We start from the raw sequence: 18014 nt of genomic DNA on the forward strand, positions 1-18014 counted from the left end.
ATAGTTAATACTACTGGTTTATTCTAACCAGCAGTGATTTAAAAAAAACTTTTAATATGGGCATTCACCAAGTGAAATATATATTGATAGTAACAACAAAATTATCTTAAAAGGCATCTTTCTGCCTGCCAGTGTTACTGTACAGTTTGTCTTAGCCTTGGCTTTTGTTCTCCTAAAAGGAGGGTCCAAGACAAAAGCTTGTGTCCAGTAGTTTATTGGGGATGTGATTCCAGGGAACAGGAATGAAGGGGAAATGAAACAGATGGAAGGAAAGCCAATCAAGGATTCATTGACTTGGAAACAACATAGCTCTAGGGCTTGATCTTGAGGGATCTGTGGAACCTTATGAAATGTGCCTCTGAATTGTCTTTGAAGGGGGATTAGCAAGTTGTGTATACCCAAATGCCAAGCAGTCCTATAGCTTGTCAGAGGCATGAAGGCAAGGTGAGGTCGTCCAGTCCTGCTTGAGACTGGTTATGATAGTAGTGGCTGCAGTAAGAGGCCAAGATTTGAAGTGACACATGAGAGGTCTACCACACTGCTCTGACAAATGACCAGCGTGTGTTAATGCCACCAGAAGGGATTAAATTGGTATTTACTATGATGATGCTAACGATTATTTTCTAATTTACTGGGTAAGTTATGGTTTTGTAAATTTAAAACTTAAAACATGTGAATTTGTTTGGAAAAAAAAATAGAATACCACGTTCCTTATTTTTACCAACTTAGGGACACATGAAGCTCTTTACTGTTTTTCCCAGAATTTTAAGGGGCAGATGGGAAAAGGAGATAAACATACTCCAAAGGAACATTAATTAAATAGGAAAAAAATGCTAGGCTTTTAGTCTAATCCAGTTTCACCTCCTTAGACAATTCACTGAACCACTCTGTTGTATACAATAAAGGGTGATCTCCAAAGTCTCTTCCAGCTGTACAGGTTTATGATTATTGGACAGTAATACCACTTCAGATGGAGAACTGAGCCCAGAGAAGCCTGCTATTTACACATGATTAGTGTCACATGCACATAAAAGCAGAAGCAGGATTGGATCTTGAATCTTAGAAGCTAATGGCTACTTCTAGACTTGTCACGAAGGAGACTTCCTCGGTATTGTCCATGTTTTAAAGTACCAAGTAGCTGTACCACTTGGTAGGAAACCAGGAGAAATATAAACTAATAAAAAGTGACTAGAGATTGACTTAGCAAGGCTTCAGGAAAGGGAGCTAAACCAGTGTTTATCTAACTGCATTTTGAGCTACTTGCATCAAAATCACCTGAGCCCCGTATTAAAATGCAGATTTCCGATCCTGTCCCCTAGCCATGATTATCAATCTCTGGAAGGGACTCAAAATCGGCATTTTAAACAACCCCACCAAGTGATTCTCAAGACATCCCTACAGTTTGAGAACCAATGGTATAGTAAGTAAGTGGAAAATATACAGAAAACAGATGAGGAAAGAAAAAGGCCAGATAAAGAACAAAAAGGAAACTTTAAAAATGGTAGGATGACTGAGGAAGATGCAGGATATATTAGGGCATTGTATAAATTACTATATATAAACATAAAATTTAAGCCTACAACCTGCTTGAAAAATAGCTTATTAACCTAATTCAAGAAAGCTAGAATATTTGAACGAAACCTCAAACTTCGCATCATTATTTGAAAATATGTAGGATTTACCTTCTCAGAGCAATTGTATGAGCAACATACAAATACCAGGTGATAGCATCAGCACCAATTATAAATCTATTTTTAGCCTCTCTAGGTTGATTGGTTTTGTGTTTCCTTAGTTTTTTAACTTTCTCAACTAGTTCTACTTTGTGTATACCCGTCAGTCACTCTATATCCTTTCTGGAAAAAAATTTATATTTGGAATCAATCAATTAGCACCCTAATAAACAAGGTCCCCTACAAACTTTTGGATAATTCCAAAAGCATTTTAATATGCCCTCCTATGAGATAAGGTTAACAAATGAAATAATGGTTGTAACCATTGCCTGCTAATACACTTAGTGGCAAAACTGATGATCAGTTCTAACATACAGAAGACAGGCAGTACAGCTGTTAAAAGCTACGAACCTTGGTGTTCAGAAGAGCACTTAGCTACAGTGGAGCCATTAAGGTCAAAGTGACCTTCTAGGTGATTCCCACCCCTGCATCCCATTTACCTAAGGCACAATGTAAGTTTTACAAACTTAATTTACTCAGGTCTTAAGTAAAAACTTGACTAATAGTCAAATATTTGTCGATTAAATGACACAAAGCTATGGTAAGCGTTTATTGAACTAAAATGAACTGCTGTACAGTGCTGTACTAAAGCAGCTCCTCTGAGTCCAAGTGGTACTTCAGATCTTTCCACATCTCAGCTGTTCTACTTAAAGCAGCAGAACACTGGAGCAACTGGTTAAAAGTTTCACATATGAGCCTCTAAACTCCCATTAAAGCAAAAATATCATCAATGTCATCTGTCTCCTTAGTGCTTCCTGATGTATTATGTTTATTTCCTTGCATCACTGTCCAAGAATCCGTCTTATTTTCATTGCTTTCTGTAAGCTTTTCATGAGTTTGTGTCTCCTTAGTTTGTATGACAGGATTTGAAACTCTCCTATTCACTTGCTTATTGTTAGGGTACAGATCAGTCCTACGAACAGTAGAATCTGAGAGTCTCCCTTTAATGACATCCGTAGCACTCTGAGTCCCTTGAGGGGGCTGCTGGATTTCCTTTAAAAGAGTCGACTGCAACTTTCTCTGTTTCCTTCCTTTCAGTGAAAATTTATTCTGTGATCTTCTTTGTCTCAGATGATGCTTTGAAGTTTTCATACCTAAGCCGTGAAGAAGGCAGTTGCAAATAGATGTTTTTATGCACTGTAGCTTCTTTGGCAAACTTTAAAGGACAGAAGAAATTAGATTGTTAAGATGCATAAAAACATTCTCAAAAATTTTGTCTCCTTTTTACCAATTTCCAACTAAAATATATGTCCTATGCCTCCGTACAATTTCCAGAATCATAAGGAAAAACATGGAAATAGGAGCTTCATATCCAGTCTGCGTTTTCAGAGCACAGCTTCCCTCTGATTTAGACTCTGGGCAAATGTGTCCCCGCTACACTTCCACAGTAAAGTAGTTCCTACAACTAGCAAGGCAGCTGAATGGTGAGATACTGCCATATTTCAGTGCCAGAGCTACTTCCTGATAATTGCTAACCTATTCACAATGTAATAGGATTGGAACTGGGGAAAAAATGAATTACAAATAGAAAAGTTACTAGGATGCATCACCCCATTTCTGGAGTAACAACTTCATATTCAATATAATAACAGAAAATGAACAAGGAAAAAGGAATCAAAGTGAAGAGGGAGTTTATGTAAAATGAGAAGACAGGGATGCCGGCATAGGCAAAACGACAGCATTCATATTATCTTCAAATCTGGGGATTCCAAACTCAAATGGCTGGTTGTTAGGTACTTTGCTTCTGAGTAGGATACCCTGCCACAAGGCGCACTGGTGCCCTGCTAACTGCCTCACTGTGATGGTCAGAATGCAAACGATTAGCATGAGTCTGTACCTCCCCCTGTACCCTCTTCCTTTTTAAACCAACATGGAACTTTGAGGAATCCCATTTTAACGCAGTAATCCATGATCTCTGTTTCCAAACCAATTTTGTCTTACTGTAAGTGGTAATTTTTAAGTGAGGAGAGGGTAGGTGGACTTCCCAACTGAAATGGAAATAGATGAAAAAACAGAAGAATCAGAGGATCTGCACTGAGTTCAAGATCTCCAGCTCTAATTCCCTAAGTAAAATCCTCTTATTAACTCATCTATAAAATGTGAATACCACCACCTGTGTCACAGTTATTGTGGACATTAAATACACTTAAAATGTGGTACAAATATAATGTGTTACTAAAACATCAAAACAGGGCAGAATGAAAGAGCACTGCATTTTTGTGGGGTGCAGAATAATGGCTTAATCAAATAACCACCAGTTTGTTACCCTCTGGATTAACTTTTAACTAGCATCTCTGCCTCATCTACCCCTGAGTTTAAACAGAATCTTGAACAGAACAGCTCCATTTTAGGCTGAGCTTCCACTCTAGAGTGTAATGTAAAAATTCTTAACTTCTCCCACAGCTTTCAGTCAAAACTTGCTATAAAACCTTCAGTATATATCATATTTTTTACTAAAACAGGTATTGTCTTTCCATAAATTTTTAAAATTTAAGAAGGTGTGACCAAGTGACATCCATGGAAACCATTATAAAGCCCTGAATAAATACATGTCCATAAATATAGTAAGAAATTATGGTGGATGCACAGAGTGTTTCTTGAAGGATACGCAAAAAGTGGTCAGTGATCGCCCGTCAAGGGGGAATGAGGACCTTTATGGCCCTTTGTGTCTCAAATTGTTACCACAGGCATCTATTATTTGTTCAGTAAAAACATAAAGCCCTAAAATATCTAACTTCATGTATTGTTTCAAGCAATATTGGCTCACAAAGATAACCATCCTTAAGCAGTGCTGTGAATGTAAGCACCACAAAAGGATGAAGCGGTACATGGAGAGTCTAGCTCCTGTGCATGGAAATTACTTGACGCTGACTCTGATGTGTGGCCTTGTAGGAGGAAGCATCTTCTGCTCTCACACCCTCATCCCACTGAAGCTGCGGGCAGACAGGCCATCTCTCCTACCAGAGGCAGAACTCCATGAAGATTAAATCTGTCTTACACATAGTTGTATCTGCAGGTTAGCATACCACAGACACACCTGATACTTTTTGAATAAAAGGATGGAATGGTGAAGAGTAAATCCAATTGACCAAATTTACTTCCTCCCAATGATATATATATTTAGCTCTGCCCAATAAAAGTAGCTAACAAAACTGCACTTTGAGTATATACCCCAATTTTAGTCCCCAGGGTACTGGACATTAAAAAGGCTGAATATATATACTTTTGCCTTGAAAGATAACAGAAGAAGTAAAGGAATATAATTTTTATACTATACCTACCTAGAGCCTTGAGCTTCCACATGTTTAAGCCGGTTACTTTTAAGAAGTTTGTTACCCAGAAAGGCAGTCTGAGCCTTCAGTTTTTTGCTTCTACACCACAGAATTGCCATTTGGATTTCTTCAGAAAGTTGTGTGAAAGTCTCAGCCTCTCGGAATCTTTGCACAAGACTTTTTACACAGGGAGTTCCTATTGCTTTCTGAGAAGAATGTTTGGTTGCCTTTAGTTTGGATGGAGAATATTTAAACTCAAAGCTCTTCTCCTGAAATATGGAATGATGAGAAAAATTATTGGATCTGTGACAGACATATAACGAGAGAGAGAAGTTGACTCACACACTATCAACATTTGAAAATACATCTTTTTAAAAGAAGGAAAAAGTTTTTTCCAGTTCCCTATGCTTTCTATTTGTCTTTTTAAATTTTTTTGACTGTGCCACCTGGCATTGGGGATCAGAATGGTGCCCCCTTGCAGTGGAAATACAGAGTCCTAATAACTAGACTGCCAGGGAATTCCTTTCCTTTTGCTTAAAAAAATTTTTATTCACTGATACTAATACAATTTTTCCCCCTCTGTGCTACAACTGATCCCATCTATAGCTAAATTCAGTTGTACACAAGTAACAATATAAATATTTACATACATATTTATTTAACCTGTGTTGCTGTTGTTTAGTCTCTCTGTCATGTCTGACTGTTTGTGACCCCATGGACTACAGCCCGCTGGGCTCCTCTGTCCATGGGATTTCCCAGGCAAGAAGACCGGAATGGCCATTTCCTTCTCCATGGATCTTCCCCAACCACGGATCCATCCTGCCTCTCCTGCACTGGCAGGTGGATTCTCAACCACTGGGCCACCAGGGAAGCCCATTTAACCTACACATAAGAATAAAACTCCACATAATTAAGTATGGATCAAAGTCTAACTGGTGGGAGACAAAATCACTGAAAAGCCCTTTTCCTCTAATGCTGGACTACCACAGCTTGTTTTTCATCACCTCCTCAAGGAAGGGTCATAAATGTTATTGATAAATGTGGAAATGCAGATGACTGCTGAATGTATGTTAAAAATGCTTAACTGAGCAATATTTCCAATTCCAATTCAACCATCTTTTGATGTGGCACCTCTGTCTCTTCAACTTCATTTTTCTGTATGAAGTCAAGTTTGCATTTTATCAACTACTACTGTTTACTGAAATATGCCACCTACTAGGTCTGCTTCCATCTTCTGTTCAAAACTTAGTTTCTTGCAAATTTCTCATTCTCGAGAAGAACAAGTAATAGTAGTAGAAGGTAGAGACCTATCAATCTTTGTGTTGGTGATCCATAAAAGTTTGACCTAAAAACACCCTAAGCATATTGGTGCTAAATGCTAAAAATAAAATAGTGATTGGTCATAAATAAGAGGGATGCTGGAACCAGCTCACATAGGAACAATTGATGGACTGCAGAAAGTTTCAGGAGCCACAGAGCTACAGTTATTGAGAGAGCTGATAAAACTATTTGGAGACTGGTGTAATGATAAACTCCAGGAGATAGTTTAGGACGGGGAGGCCTGGTGTGCTGCAGCCCATGGAGTTGCAGAGAGTCGGACACAACTTAGCGACTGAACAACAACAAATAATATTAAATGACAAAGACTGAAACCAAACTGCCTGGTTCAAATCCCAGTTCTGCCCCATATTTGCTATCTGGCCTGGACAAATTTCTTGTCCTTTCTTTGCCTTAATTTTCTCATCTGAAACATGGGAAGAACAGCACCTACCTCACAGGACTTTTGCAAGGATTATAAGAATTTACACATATAAAGAGTTCTGAACAATGCCTGGCAAAGAGTAAATGCAGTATAAGTATTATGGTGATGATGACATCTTCTTCCAGAACTTGTAAACTGGACAAAATATAAATGCAAGCTGGAATCCTTGTAAACCTTCAACAAAGTACTGACTTGTTAGAAAAGAATTTTTGAATAGAATGGGAGAAATAGCCCATGAAGAAAACAACTTTGAAAAGATAGAGAGTAAAAGAACTTCTTATCCGTGTCAGATCAGAACACACAGAGTTTACAGACACTGGCTGAGGAGAGGTCAACACTGACAGCTCTAACGCTGATAGAAAGAAATAGAAGCCTCATGATAAAAGATGATGGTAGTGACGATGGAAGTACCTAACATCTAACATCAAGTAAGTGCTTACCACACTTGAGACTCTGTGCCCAATACTTCATATGTACTAAAACTGGCACAGCCCTACGAAGTGCATACTGTTTGTAGAAAATGGAGGTATGGACAGGTCAAGAAACTTACATAAGGTCACAAATTACTACAAACCAGGACGCAAACCATCTGTCTGACTTCGAAGCCCATATTCTTAAGCTGCAGTATAATCCACTCCTATGGTGGATCCTAGGATCATTTTAAAATTCTAGCAAAACCCTTAGTAAAATGTTTCTGAAGGCATTCTATTAACTGAATTAACTAGATGCACTCAGATCCCTTGGAAATGCCTCTACTCATTCAGAAGCAGACTGAGAACTAAGATGGCACTATGCCTAGAGCCAAGGACAAAACCAGAAGATTCAGCCTCTGTCCTTGGTAAGTGGCATCTACACTTAGCAAAAATCATAAGCTATATTAAAATAAGCCAGACAAACCTGAATAGCTTTTTGTTTCAGCTGTTTGCAGAAAGCTCTCACATCAAATTCTGATGACTTTTCTGTGGAGATAGATCACAGATAAAAAAATTAGGCATACTATTTTCAAATCAACAAATTCTTAAGTACATGACAACAAAGGGAGTTAAGCAAGCAAAGAACTATGAAGCTACAACAGAAAGAAATAACTTAACATGCTCAAGCTTATAAAACACATTATTAATACCATACTTCTCTAAAGATAATGTGAGTTAAAATTAAGAGAGTTTAACAGTATGAGCCATATCAAAGCAAATTACCTTTTAAGATTTTCTTACTCTTTACTGGTTGTCCAAGATCCATGTTATTCTGTATATTGATCTTCATTTGTTTAGCTTTTTCAGAAATTCTAAGTAAAGTTTCTTCACCTGACCTCTGTGATTGCTCTTTTGTTAAAAATAGTTTATTTAGCAGTTTAGTTACTCCTTTAGCTACAAAAGCTGTAGGCATTTTTTTCTTAAAGACTTCAAAATAGGGCTCTCCTAAAAATTCAACAATATCAGAAGGAAAGGTAAAACCTTTGAAGTAAGGCAATGGTTGAATCCTGGAGACCTCTTGAAGTAATCCAAACAATGGTTCATATAAGGAAACCAGCCTTTTTAAAACATCTTTATACAGAACCCTAGGGAAAGAAGTAGGAGCTCATGAATTAGCCAGTAATTGTAATTTGCAGATTATGTAATAACAGATTCAAAGCTGAAAATAACACTTATCAGTCTGCCACTATAGATTAAAAAAAAAAAAAATGCTACAGTGGATACTTGCAAAGAGCTAGATTTAGTCCAGCTTATATAGAAAAATCCAAGTACAAAATGTTATATAAAACCAAATACAGTACTACATGGAGAGATATTTCAAAGGATGTGCACCAAAATCTTAACTGTGGTTTTATCTAGAGGATAAGATTTTAGGCAAATTTCAGGTTCTTTGAATTTTTTCTATTTTTAAAAGTTTCTTCAAATAAGCATGTATTATTAAAATTAAAAAATCAAAGCTATTTTCATTGTAGGGAAGAATAATACAGTTTGACATTGATTAGTAATTCTAACATTACTAACATGATAACCATACTAACATATGATAAGTAGTTCTAACATTGTTAGCTCTAAAAACAAGCAGAATAAAAAACAGGATGACTGAAAATAGTACTTGAGATATCCAGATTAAGATAGAAAATTAAGGATTAGAAAGAATTTTTTCTTTTTTTGTTTCCATTCAAATTATAGCTAATCACAAATGGGCAGATTTTGAATCTGATTATCCATCAGATAAGCTCCATAATATATATTGTGAGATGCAAGGGAAATTCTCTTTGGTTTGCAACTAGTATTACCAGTGTTCTTTACGTCAATAGCTATGGCTCAAAAAGCAGTGGTGGTTCATGTGGAAGAAAGGAATTTAGAAAACATAAGGAAGGTCATTGCCGTTAAGTATTAGAAATCTAGTGGCAGAAACAAATGAATGATACAGACTGCCCAGGAACACCTTCATTTTAAATGGTTCAGCTGAATGATTAGAGGAACCTTTTTTTTTTTTTTAATTCCAGCTGCTAATCCTAGGAATTCATTTGTTTAGTTTAATGTGGAAGTGATCTCATGGATTCAGATTCAAAGCCTAGTCTTTTGACATAACTATCAACACTTAGCTTCCCAATCCATCCCAAATAAACTCTGATCAAATGAAAAAACAGAATTTCTGCACTTTCAACATCCCATGGAAAAGCAAATATGAAGACTACTAATAAGAAACCTAGTCTGAGTTAGAGAAATGAGAAAGAAATGAAGGATTTCAAAGGTACATACATACATACCATAACCTGCTCACGAGCCCAACCATCACAAGGTTTAAAATAATGAATTCTTGCAAACCTAGATGTTTCACAGTCAAGCTGAAGAATCAAGTTAAAGTTGGGAAACAGAATCAAAGGAATTTATGTTTTGTTGTGTTACATTTATGGGGAAAAAAAACACAGAATGCAGAGTTTTCTTGAAGGAGTTAAAGCCTTAAAACATGTTCTACTTAAGTCATTGAAGCTTTAAAAAAAAGTAATATACACTCTGCTAGAGACTTCATTAATAAACTTGGTTTCTAAGGATTAGCTTTTAAGATTAATAATTTCTAACTGTCAATGCCTTTAGGATAATACATATTAAATAGAGGTAGAAATCCCTGGCAATGGCTATTTCAGGCACTTCTCAGGAAGAGAAGACCAAAGAGCAAAATTTTAAGAATTTGCATATATTATAACTCCTACTTTGAAAATATGAAAAACTACATACTCCCTAGCTTTCAAACAGAAATACTATTAAATTCATCCCTGCATGCATGCTTAGTCATGTCTGACTCTGCAACCCCGTGGACTGTAACCCAACAGGCTCCTTTGTCCATGGGATTTCCCAGGCAAGAATACTGGAGTGGGTTGCCACTTCCTCCTCCAGGGGGTCTTCCTGACCTAGGGATCAAACCTGCATCTCCTGTGGCTCCTTCATTAGCAAGTGGATTCCTTACCACTGAGCCACCTGAGAAGCCCATTAAATACATCCAAACAACTGAAGTTCAGAAAAACGTTTTTTAGATGATTCAAGGATACAGAAATGTCTTGCAGCAACAGTCCAACAGGCGAAGCAGCAACTTGCAGGCCCCCAGAATCTTCATCAACACCAGTTCTACCACTGGTTGGCTGGGGATGACACATGCTTTGGTATTTATAGGCTGATTTTCACTTGACAAAAATAGAAAAGTATGTTACTTTCATTCTTAAATATAAAACACTTATATAATAAGTACAGAATTGCTTTAAGCTCAATTGAGGTAGTTATGTTTAATAATGACTCACTGAAGTTAATTGACACTTATGTTTCAAAATAGTTTATCATCACCCAGGTTTCAGTGTCACACTGTTCCTTCCCACAAGACAACAGAGGGAGGTTACCACAGATACAAGGGGCCCTTTATTAAAATAAAATTTGTACAGCTAAGGTATAATTGGTTATATTCAAACAATAATGAAGGAAGTCTAAAGCGAGGTTACAGTAAGACACCGGGTTTCCAGCCCACCACAAAGCCCATTACAAAGCAACTAGACTACTTACTTAGAAGAAAATGACTCTGAGAGATCTTGAATTGAACCTTCCAAATTCATGTTTTTCAAACGTTTTAAACACTGTTCAACCTGAAAGGGGAAGACCAGCTCAAATTCACGTTTATGTGTAACAGAGGCAAAGCCACTGATGTGAACATGAAAACAAATTCAAAATTTCAAAGTATAGTAATACACTGAATACAAAGTATAGAAATACACAGAATGCCATATTTTAGGGTAAAGAAACCGGTAGCCCAAAGCAGTTGCTTCTGGCTAAAAATTTGAAATTTATGCAGCCAAATAAATTTCTCAGATCAGGTTATGACCAGTGACTGGATTTCCCTGGTGGCTCAGATGGTAAAACGACTGCCTACAATGCAGGAGACCCAGGTTCGATCCCTGGGTCGGGAAGATCCCCTGGAGAAGGAAATGGCAACCCACTCCAGTACTCTTGCCTGGAGAATCCCATAGATGGAGGAGCCTGGCGGGCTATAGTCCATGGGGTCGCAAAGAGTTGCACACAACTGAGCAACTTCACTCTCTCTCTTTCTTTCTTTCTTTCTTACTATATGCCAGTGTGTGCTTGGTGCTATAAAGAGGACCAAAGTAAATGTAAGATTATTCTCAAGATTGTATTACTAAACTTTTCTGAAGTAACATGATTTCTAATAGTGAAACTATTAAAACAAGACAGTAAATTGTTAAGTACTAAATTTTACTGTCCGTAAGTGCTGCAGACATGAGGATCAAGTGATGGAGGGCTTGGGCATTATAAACATACAGAACCAGGTAAGCAAAGGCTCAGAGGAGGGAACCAATGTGGTGAGTAGGAAGACTCACAAAGAGTTCAGGCTGCTTGTAATACAATATATATGATGATGAAGACCACAGAGAAGCCTGAGCTAAGAAAACTGAAGAGGCCAGATCAGGAAGGATCTGCTAAGTTAAGCTAAGAGGTCTGCTCTTTATTCAGGGGACAGTGGAGAACCATTAAAAATTAAGCTGTGTTTTAGGATGATTAACCAGGATTTGGTACACGTGAACATGCCACAGTAGAGGAAAGACTGAAGGAGGAAAGATCAGTCAGAATTACAACACAACAAAAAATTGACAAGGTTTCAAAATTTAGTTTAGCCAGAACTAAAAGGAACTAGATGCAGAGAAGGTGTTAATTGATCAGTTAACCTGATGGGAGAGCAGAGAAAACAGAACACCAAATTTTTCTGACTATACTTATTGACAACCTGGAAGCCCGGAGGAGAAATACGTATATTCAATCTGAGATAACAAGTTTGGTTTTGGAGTTAAAGACTCAGAAGGAGATAAAACCTGCTCCAGAGAAGAAAACTTAGGAAAAACCATAATCGCAAATCTTTCTTTGGTAAAGAAATCATCTTTTTTGCTTTAAGTAATGTGAGTGGAAAACTTACCAAAGAAAATGAATCTGTTTAAGGTTGGAGATTATGCCATACACCTAGCACAAAGCACAGTGCCTGGCACATAGAAAGTTTCAAAAATACTTGGAGAATTAATAAAATGAATGAGCAAATAAATGAGCATATATGGAACTTAACTTGGAAGGCTCTATTCTGTGTATGTAATCCCTGAGCTAGAAGAACCCAATTTTGTCTTAAACTTCAAAAGATACACAAAACACTTTACACAACTTGTTATATACTCATTTAATATATTCCCAATTAGATTATTTACCACCACAATAAATAAATTGCAACTTTGTTCTTTTTATGATTTGGGGATTTTGATTATGCTCAGGAAAATTGTTTCTTGATCCAACACTTTGTTTTGATCAAATCACTCCATCTTTAAAGTAAACAAAGGCGTGGTAATTTGTTATAGATTGTATATAATGAAAATTTTTCATAATTATCTACCTACTAGAAACAAGACTGGGAAAGAATCAAACTTAGTTCTTTTCTAATACAGACTGTTTTTTGAAATGCTTTCAGGGGAAAAAAAATGAAAGCTCATATGTGATTGTGGGCTTAACACTTAAAAATCACAAGTGAAAGTGAAGTGAAAGTCACTCAGTTGTGTCCAATTCTTTGGGACCCCATGGACAGTCCACGGAATTCTCCAGGTGAGAATACTGGAGTGGGTAGCCTTTCTTTTCTCCAGGGTTTCTTCCCAACCCAGGGATCGAACCCAGGTCTCCCGCATTGCAGGCAGATACTTTACTAGCTGAGCCACAGGGGAAGTCCAAGAATACTGGAGTGGGTAACCTATCCCTTCTCCAGCAGATATTCCCAACCCAGAAATCAAACCAAGGTCTCCTTCATAGTAGGTGGATTCTTTACGAACTGAGCTATCAGGAAAGCCCAAGTAAATCACAAGTAATTTACTTCAATTTCCTTAAATAACAAAAGTTAAGTGGCAGTGTGATCTCCATCTTCACCAAGTAAAAATGTTTTCTCGTAAATACAGGGCTCTTTCCTTACCTGTCTGAGGGCCAAATGGGGCTTATGGCGGCCCATTCTGTTGTGATTGCTGTAAAGGATTGCACATAATACATCTGTCTCTGCATCTAAGGTTCGGCTCTTCAGTGACAATGTAATGCGACAGCATTCTTTAATTATAGCTGCAATGCAAAGGTCTAATGCAGAGATATTTAGTAATAAGACTTAACATGCATTTCTACATTAAGTATATTATACAAAAAATACACTGAAAGAAGCAACTTTCCTTATCTGTTTTAAAGAAATCAATACACCACAATCAGCTTCACCTGTGAGAACATAATTAAACATTTCTAAGTATGTAAGAAATGACATAGGAAGGAAGGAAAATGGTGACAGATGATATCAAGTCCATGAAATCATTAAGAAAACATCTATTAAACTAGAATGTATATCATATCACATTTTATTGTGATTTTAAGAATCTTTCATATGAATACTTTGCAGAGTCATTTAGGGTACACCAAACACTTTAAGAAAGTGGGGAAAACCACTAGACCATTCAGGTATGACTTAAATCAAATCCCTTATGATTATACAGTGGAAGTGAGAAATTTATAAGGGACTATAGAGTGCCTGATGAACTATTGACGGAGGTTCGTGACATTCTACAGGAGACAAGGATCAAGACCATCCCCATGGAAAAGAAATGCAAAAAAGCAAAATGGCTGTCTGAGGAGGCCTTACAAACAGCTGTGAAAAGAAAAGCTAAAAGTAAAGGAGAAAAGGAAAGATATACCTATTTGAATGCAGAGTTCCAAAGAATAGCAAGGAGAGATAAGAAACCTTCCTCAGTGATCAGGGCAAAGAAATAGAGGAAAACAATAAACAGGAAAGACTAGAGATCTCTTCAAGAAAATTCGAGATACCAAGGGAACATTTCATGCAAAGATGAGCTCAATAAAGGACAGAAATGGTATGGACCTAACAGGAGCAGAAGATATTAAGAAAAGGTAGCAAGAATACACAGAAAAACTGTACAAAAAAGATCTTCATGACCCAGATAATCACGATGGTGTGATCACTGACCTAGAGCCAGACATCTGGGAATGTGAAGTCAAGAGGGCCTTAGGAAGTATCACTACAAACAAAGCTAGTGGAGGTGATGGAATTCCAGTTGAGCTAGTTCAAATCCTACAAGATGATGCTGTGAAAGTCTTGCACTCAATATGCCAGCAAATTTGGAAAACTCAGCAGTGGCCACAGGACTGGAAAAGGTCAGTTTTCATTCCAATCCCAAAGAAAGGCAATGCCAAAGAATGCTCAAACTACCACACAGTTGCACTCATCTCACACGCTAGTAAAGTAATGCTCAAAATTCTCCAAGCCAGGCTTCAGCAATACGTGAACCGTGAACTTCCAGATGTTCAAGCTGGTTTTAGAAAAGACAGAGAAACCAGAGATCAAATGCCAACATTCACTGGATCACTGAAAAAGCAAGAGAGTTCTAGAAAAACATCTATTTCTGCTTTCTTGACTATGCCAAACCCTTTGACTGTGTGGATCACAATAAACTGTGGAAAATTCTTCAAGAGATGGGAATACCAGACCACCTGACCTGCCTCTTGAGAAACCTATATGCAGGTCAGGAAGCAACAGTTAGAACTGGACATGGAACAACACATTGGTTCCAAATAGGAAAAGGAGTACGTCAAGGCTGTATACTGTCACCCTACTTATTTAACTTTTATGCAGAGTACATCATGAGAAACACTGGGCTGGAGGAAGAACAAGCTGGAATCAAGATTTCCAGGAGAAATATCAATAACCTCAGATATTCAGATGACACCACCCTTATGGCAGAAAGTGAAGAAGAACTAAAGAGCCTCTTGATGAAAGTGAAAGAGGAGAGTGAAAAAGTTGGCTTAAAGCTCAACATTCAGAAAATGAAGATCATGGCATCCGGTCCCATCACTTCATGGCAAATAGATGGGGAAACAGTGGACACAGTGGCTGAGTTTATTTTTCTGGGCTCCAAAATCACCAGAGATGGTGATTGCAGCCATGAAATTAAAAGGCACCTACTCCTTGGAAGGAAAGTTATGACCAACTTAGACAGCATAATAAAAAGCAGAGACATTACTTTGTCAACAAAGGTCTGTCTAGTCAAGGCTATGGTTTTTCCAGGAGTCATGTATGGATGTGAGAGTTGGACTATAAAGAAAGCTAAGCGCTGAAGAATTGATGCTTTTGAACTGTGGTGTTGAAGAAGACTCTTGAGAGTACCTTGGACTGCAAGGAGATCCAACCAGTCCATTCTGAAGGAGATGAGTCCTGGGTGTTCATTGGAAGGACTGGTGTTGAAGCTGAAACTCCAATATTTTGGCCACCTGATGTGAAGAGCTGACTCATTTGAAAAGACCCTGATGTTGGGAAAGATTGAAGGCAGGAGGAGAAGGGGACGACAGAGGATGAGATGTTTAGATGGCATCACCGATTCCATGGACATGAGTTTGGGTAAACTCCAGGAGTTTGTGATGGGCAGGGAGGCCTGGCATGCTGCAGTTCATGGGGTCGCAAAGAGTCGAACACAACTGAGTGACTGAACTGAACCACTTTAAGTATGTTGAAGGTGGGACACTTTTGTATACTTCTCTAATACCACTTTAAGAATATATTTAGAAAAGAGAAATCACTCTAACAACTGGAAATTATATCTGACTAAACACAGGGTGCTTATTTAGCAAAACAAGATAACAGCCTCCTAGTCTGAAAAGCTGTGAATGTAAGAGTTAATAGCGTTCTCTATGCCTCTTAAGGGTAGCAGTAGCATCCTAAGTGGCAGTAACACAAAGGCAAACTTTACACAACACAGAGAACTTTCTTACTATCCCAACTATTTGAGGCCAGAAATGAGCTGCCCTGGGGGTGGGGAGAGACTTGGTGAATTTCCATGCCTAACAGGAATCCTGTTAAAAGTATTTCTGAACAGAGGAAGGGGTAACGTTAATCTGTAAATGGGGCAGGATGGATGGTTGGAAAGGGGAATGTGATGTTATAAATACTTAATAACAGCTATCATCTGCAAGGAGATCCAACCAGTCCATCCTAAAGGAAATCAATCCTGAATATTGATTGGAAGGACTGATGCTGAAGCTGAAACTCCAATACTTTGGTCATCTGATGCGAAGAACTGACTCATTTGAAAACACCCTATACTGAGAATGATTGAAGGCAGGAGGAGAAGGGGAGGACAGAAGATGAGATGGTTGGATGGCATCACCGACTCAATGGATATGAGTTTGAGTAAGCTCCGGAAATTGGTGATGGGCAGGGAAGCCTGGCTTACTGCATTCCATGGGGTCGCAAAGAGTCGGACACAACTGAACGACTGGACTGGACTGAACTGATCATTATTTACTGTATCAGGCACTGTTCCAAATACTCATTTTACTTTATATTAATAATACTTTATACTGTTACTCTATAATACTCTTTCAGAACTGCTCTATGAATAAAGTACTATTGTTATTCCCAATTGAAAATAAGCGAGGCCCAGAAACGTTAGACATTCCCACTGCTCACCCCAGCTCCAGCAGAGGGAAAAGCGAGGATTCAATCCCTCAACCCAGTTCTTACTGACCTGTGTGCGTGCTAAGTCAGTTCAGTCGTGCGACCCTATGGACCGCGGCCTGCCAGGCTCCTCTGTCCATGGGATTTTCCAAGCAAGAATACTGGAGTGGGTTGCTATGCCCTCCTCCAGGGGATCTTCCCGACCCAGGGATCAAACCTGTGCCTCATACTTCCACCTAAAGAAAGGTGGGTTCTTTCCCACTAGCGCCACCTACCTAATAATCGCAATGCCATTCAAACATTGATAGAGCACGCTCTCCTAAATGAAATCATTTAGATCCTCCCAAAAACCTGGTGATAGGTAGGGAAAACTAACTCCATTTTACAGATAAGGAACGGGGGACTCAGGAAAATTGCGGCTTAACTGCAGAGTGTTTGACGACCCGCAGCCCTTCAGGGGCAGAGCGCGGCAGAGACAGAGGGCTAACCACGCCTCTTGGTGGCTGAGTGAAACGCAGGGTTCCCAGGCAGCACTTTTCCCTGACACCAGTTGTGTCCGCCCCTCTCCCCCATTTCGGTGCGGTGCTGAGTCGCGAGCCTTCGGTGCCCCTGCCAGGCCCTGCGATAGACACAGGGGATCCAGCGAAGAACTGTAAAGCCAGGTGCCCCCATGAGCCTCATTCGCAAATTCCCCAGCCCCTCACCCTTCGGCCCTTCCCAGTGTCCCGCGGGCTCCGGAAGTCCCGCCCCGCGCGCACGTGCGCCGGCTCCACGCCTCCTCCGGAAAAGCCTGCGCCCCTAGCGCGGCGCCTCACTCACCCTCACTCACCTAGCGCCGTGTCCGGGTTCTGTACGGTCACTGCGCTGCGGCTCCCTGCCTTAGGGATCCTCACCCGGTTCCACGGTTCCGGGCCCGGCAACAGCGTAGCCATCTTAGGAGGCAGGAGAGGGAGTGGAAGGGGCGGAGCTAGGCCAGACCAAGTGGAGGGACCGTAGGAGGGGAGATGAGTCGACGTCACGGGGAGGTAGAGGGCAAAGGGTGGGGCGGGGGCGGGACTGGGGCCCTGGGCGGAGTCTTTCATGGAACCCTGGACTAAGTATGGTGAACCTGAAACACGTGGTTCAGTTCAGTTCAGTCTCTCAGTCGTCTCCGACTCTTTGCGACCCCATGAATTGCAGCACGCCAGGCCTCCCTGTCCACCAACTCCCAGAGTTCACTCAAACTCGTCCATCGAGTCAGTGATG

The 18014-nt window shown here is 39.4% G+C and overlaps 2 protein-coding genes across 11 annotated transcripts in view; one reads left to right on the forward strand and one right to left on the reverse strand.

The window, feature by feature from the left end:
* GTPBP8 (GTP binding protein 8 (putative)) overlaps nt 1-18014 on the forward strand; it is a 276317-nt gene that overhangs the window by 15230 nt on the left and 243073 nt on the right. The window contains exons 6-7 of one of the 7 annotated variants that reach the window (XR_009493797.1): nt 12750-12880; nt 13871-13957. The exons of 3 other annotated variants lie outside the window; for them this stretch is intronic. Coding sequence is in view for 3 of the 4 variants with exons in the window: in XM_059884681.1 (XP_059740664.1) it covers nt 4623-4710 (88 nt within the window). In the remaining variant the exon portion in view is untranslated. Of the gene's footprint in view, nt 1-4622; nt 8073-12749; nt 13244-13870; nt 15889-18014 lie in introns of those variants that run through there. 3 more of the 7 variants (XM_059884688.1, XM_005201314.5, XM_059884681.1) reach the window with 3 other exon arrangements.
* NEPRO (nucleolus and neural progenitor protein) lies at nt 2244-17701 on the reverse strand. Of its 4 annotated transcripts, none has more exons than XM_015471313.3 (9): nt 17599-17701; nt 13239-13378; nt 10793-10872; nt 10291-10422; nt 9511-9588; nt 7961-8322; nt 7662-7723; nt 5012-5271; nt 2244-2886 (listed from the first exon to the last, which is right to left on the reverse strand). In XM_015471313.3, exons 1-9 carry the CDS (start codon nt 17699-17701, stop codon nt 2430-2432), a joined length of 1674 nt encoding a protein of 557 aa, XP_015326799.2. In that variant the 3' UTR covers nt 2244-2429. The 4 variants fall into 4 exon arrangements, with proteins under 4 accessions (XP_015326799.2, XP_015326801.2, XP_002684818.5 ...); XM_015471315.3 differs by having other exon boundaries at nt 8219-8322; nt 13239-13393; XM_002684772.7 differs by having other exon boundaries at nt 13239-13393.

This window comes from Bos taurus, chromosome 1, assembly GCF_002263795.3.
Source record: "Bos taurus isolate L1 Dominette 01449 registration number 42190680 breed Hereford chromosome 1, ARS-UCD2.0, whole genome shotgun sequence".
In the NCBI taxonomy this organism is placed as follows: domain Eukaryota; kingdom Metazoa; phylum Chordata; class Mammalia; order Artiodactyla; family Bovidae; genus Bos; species Bos taurus.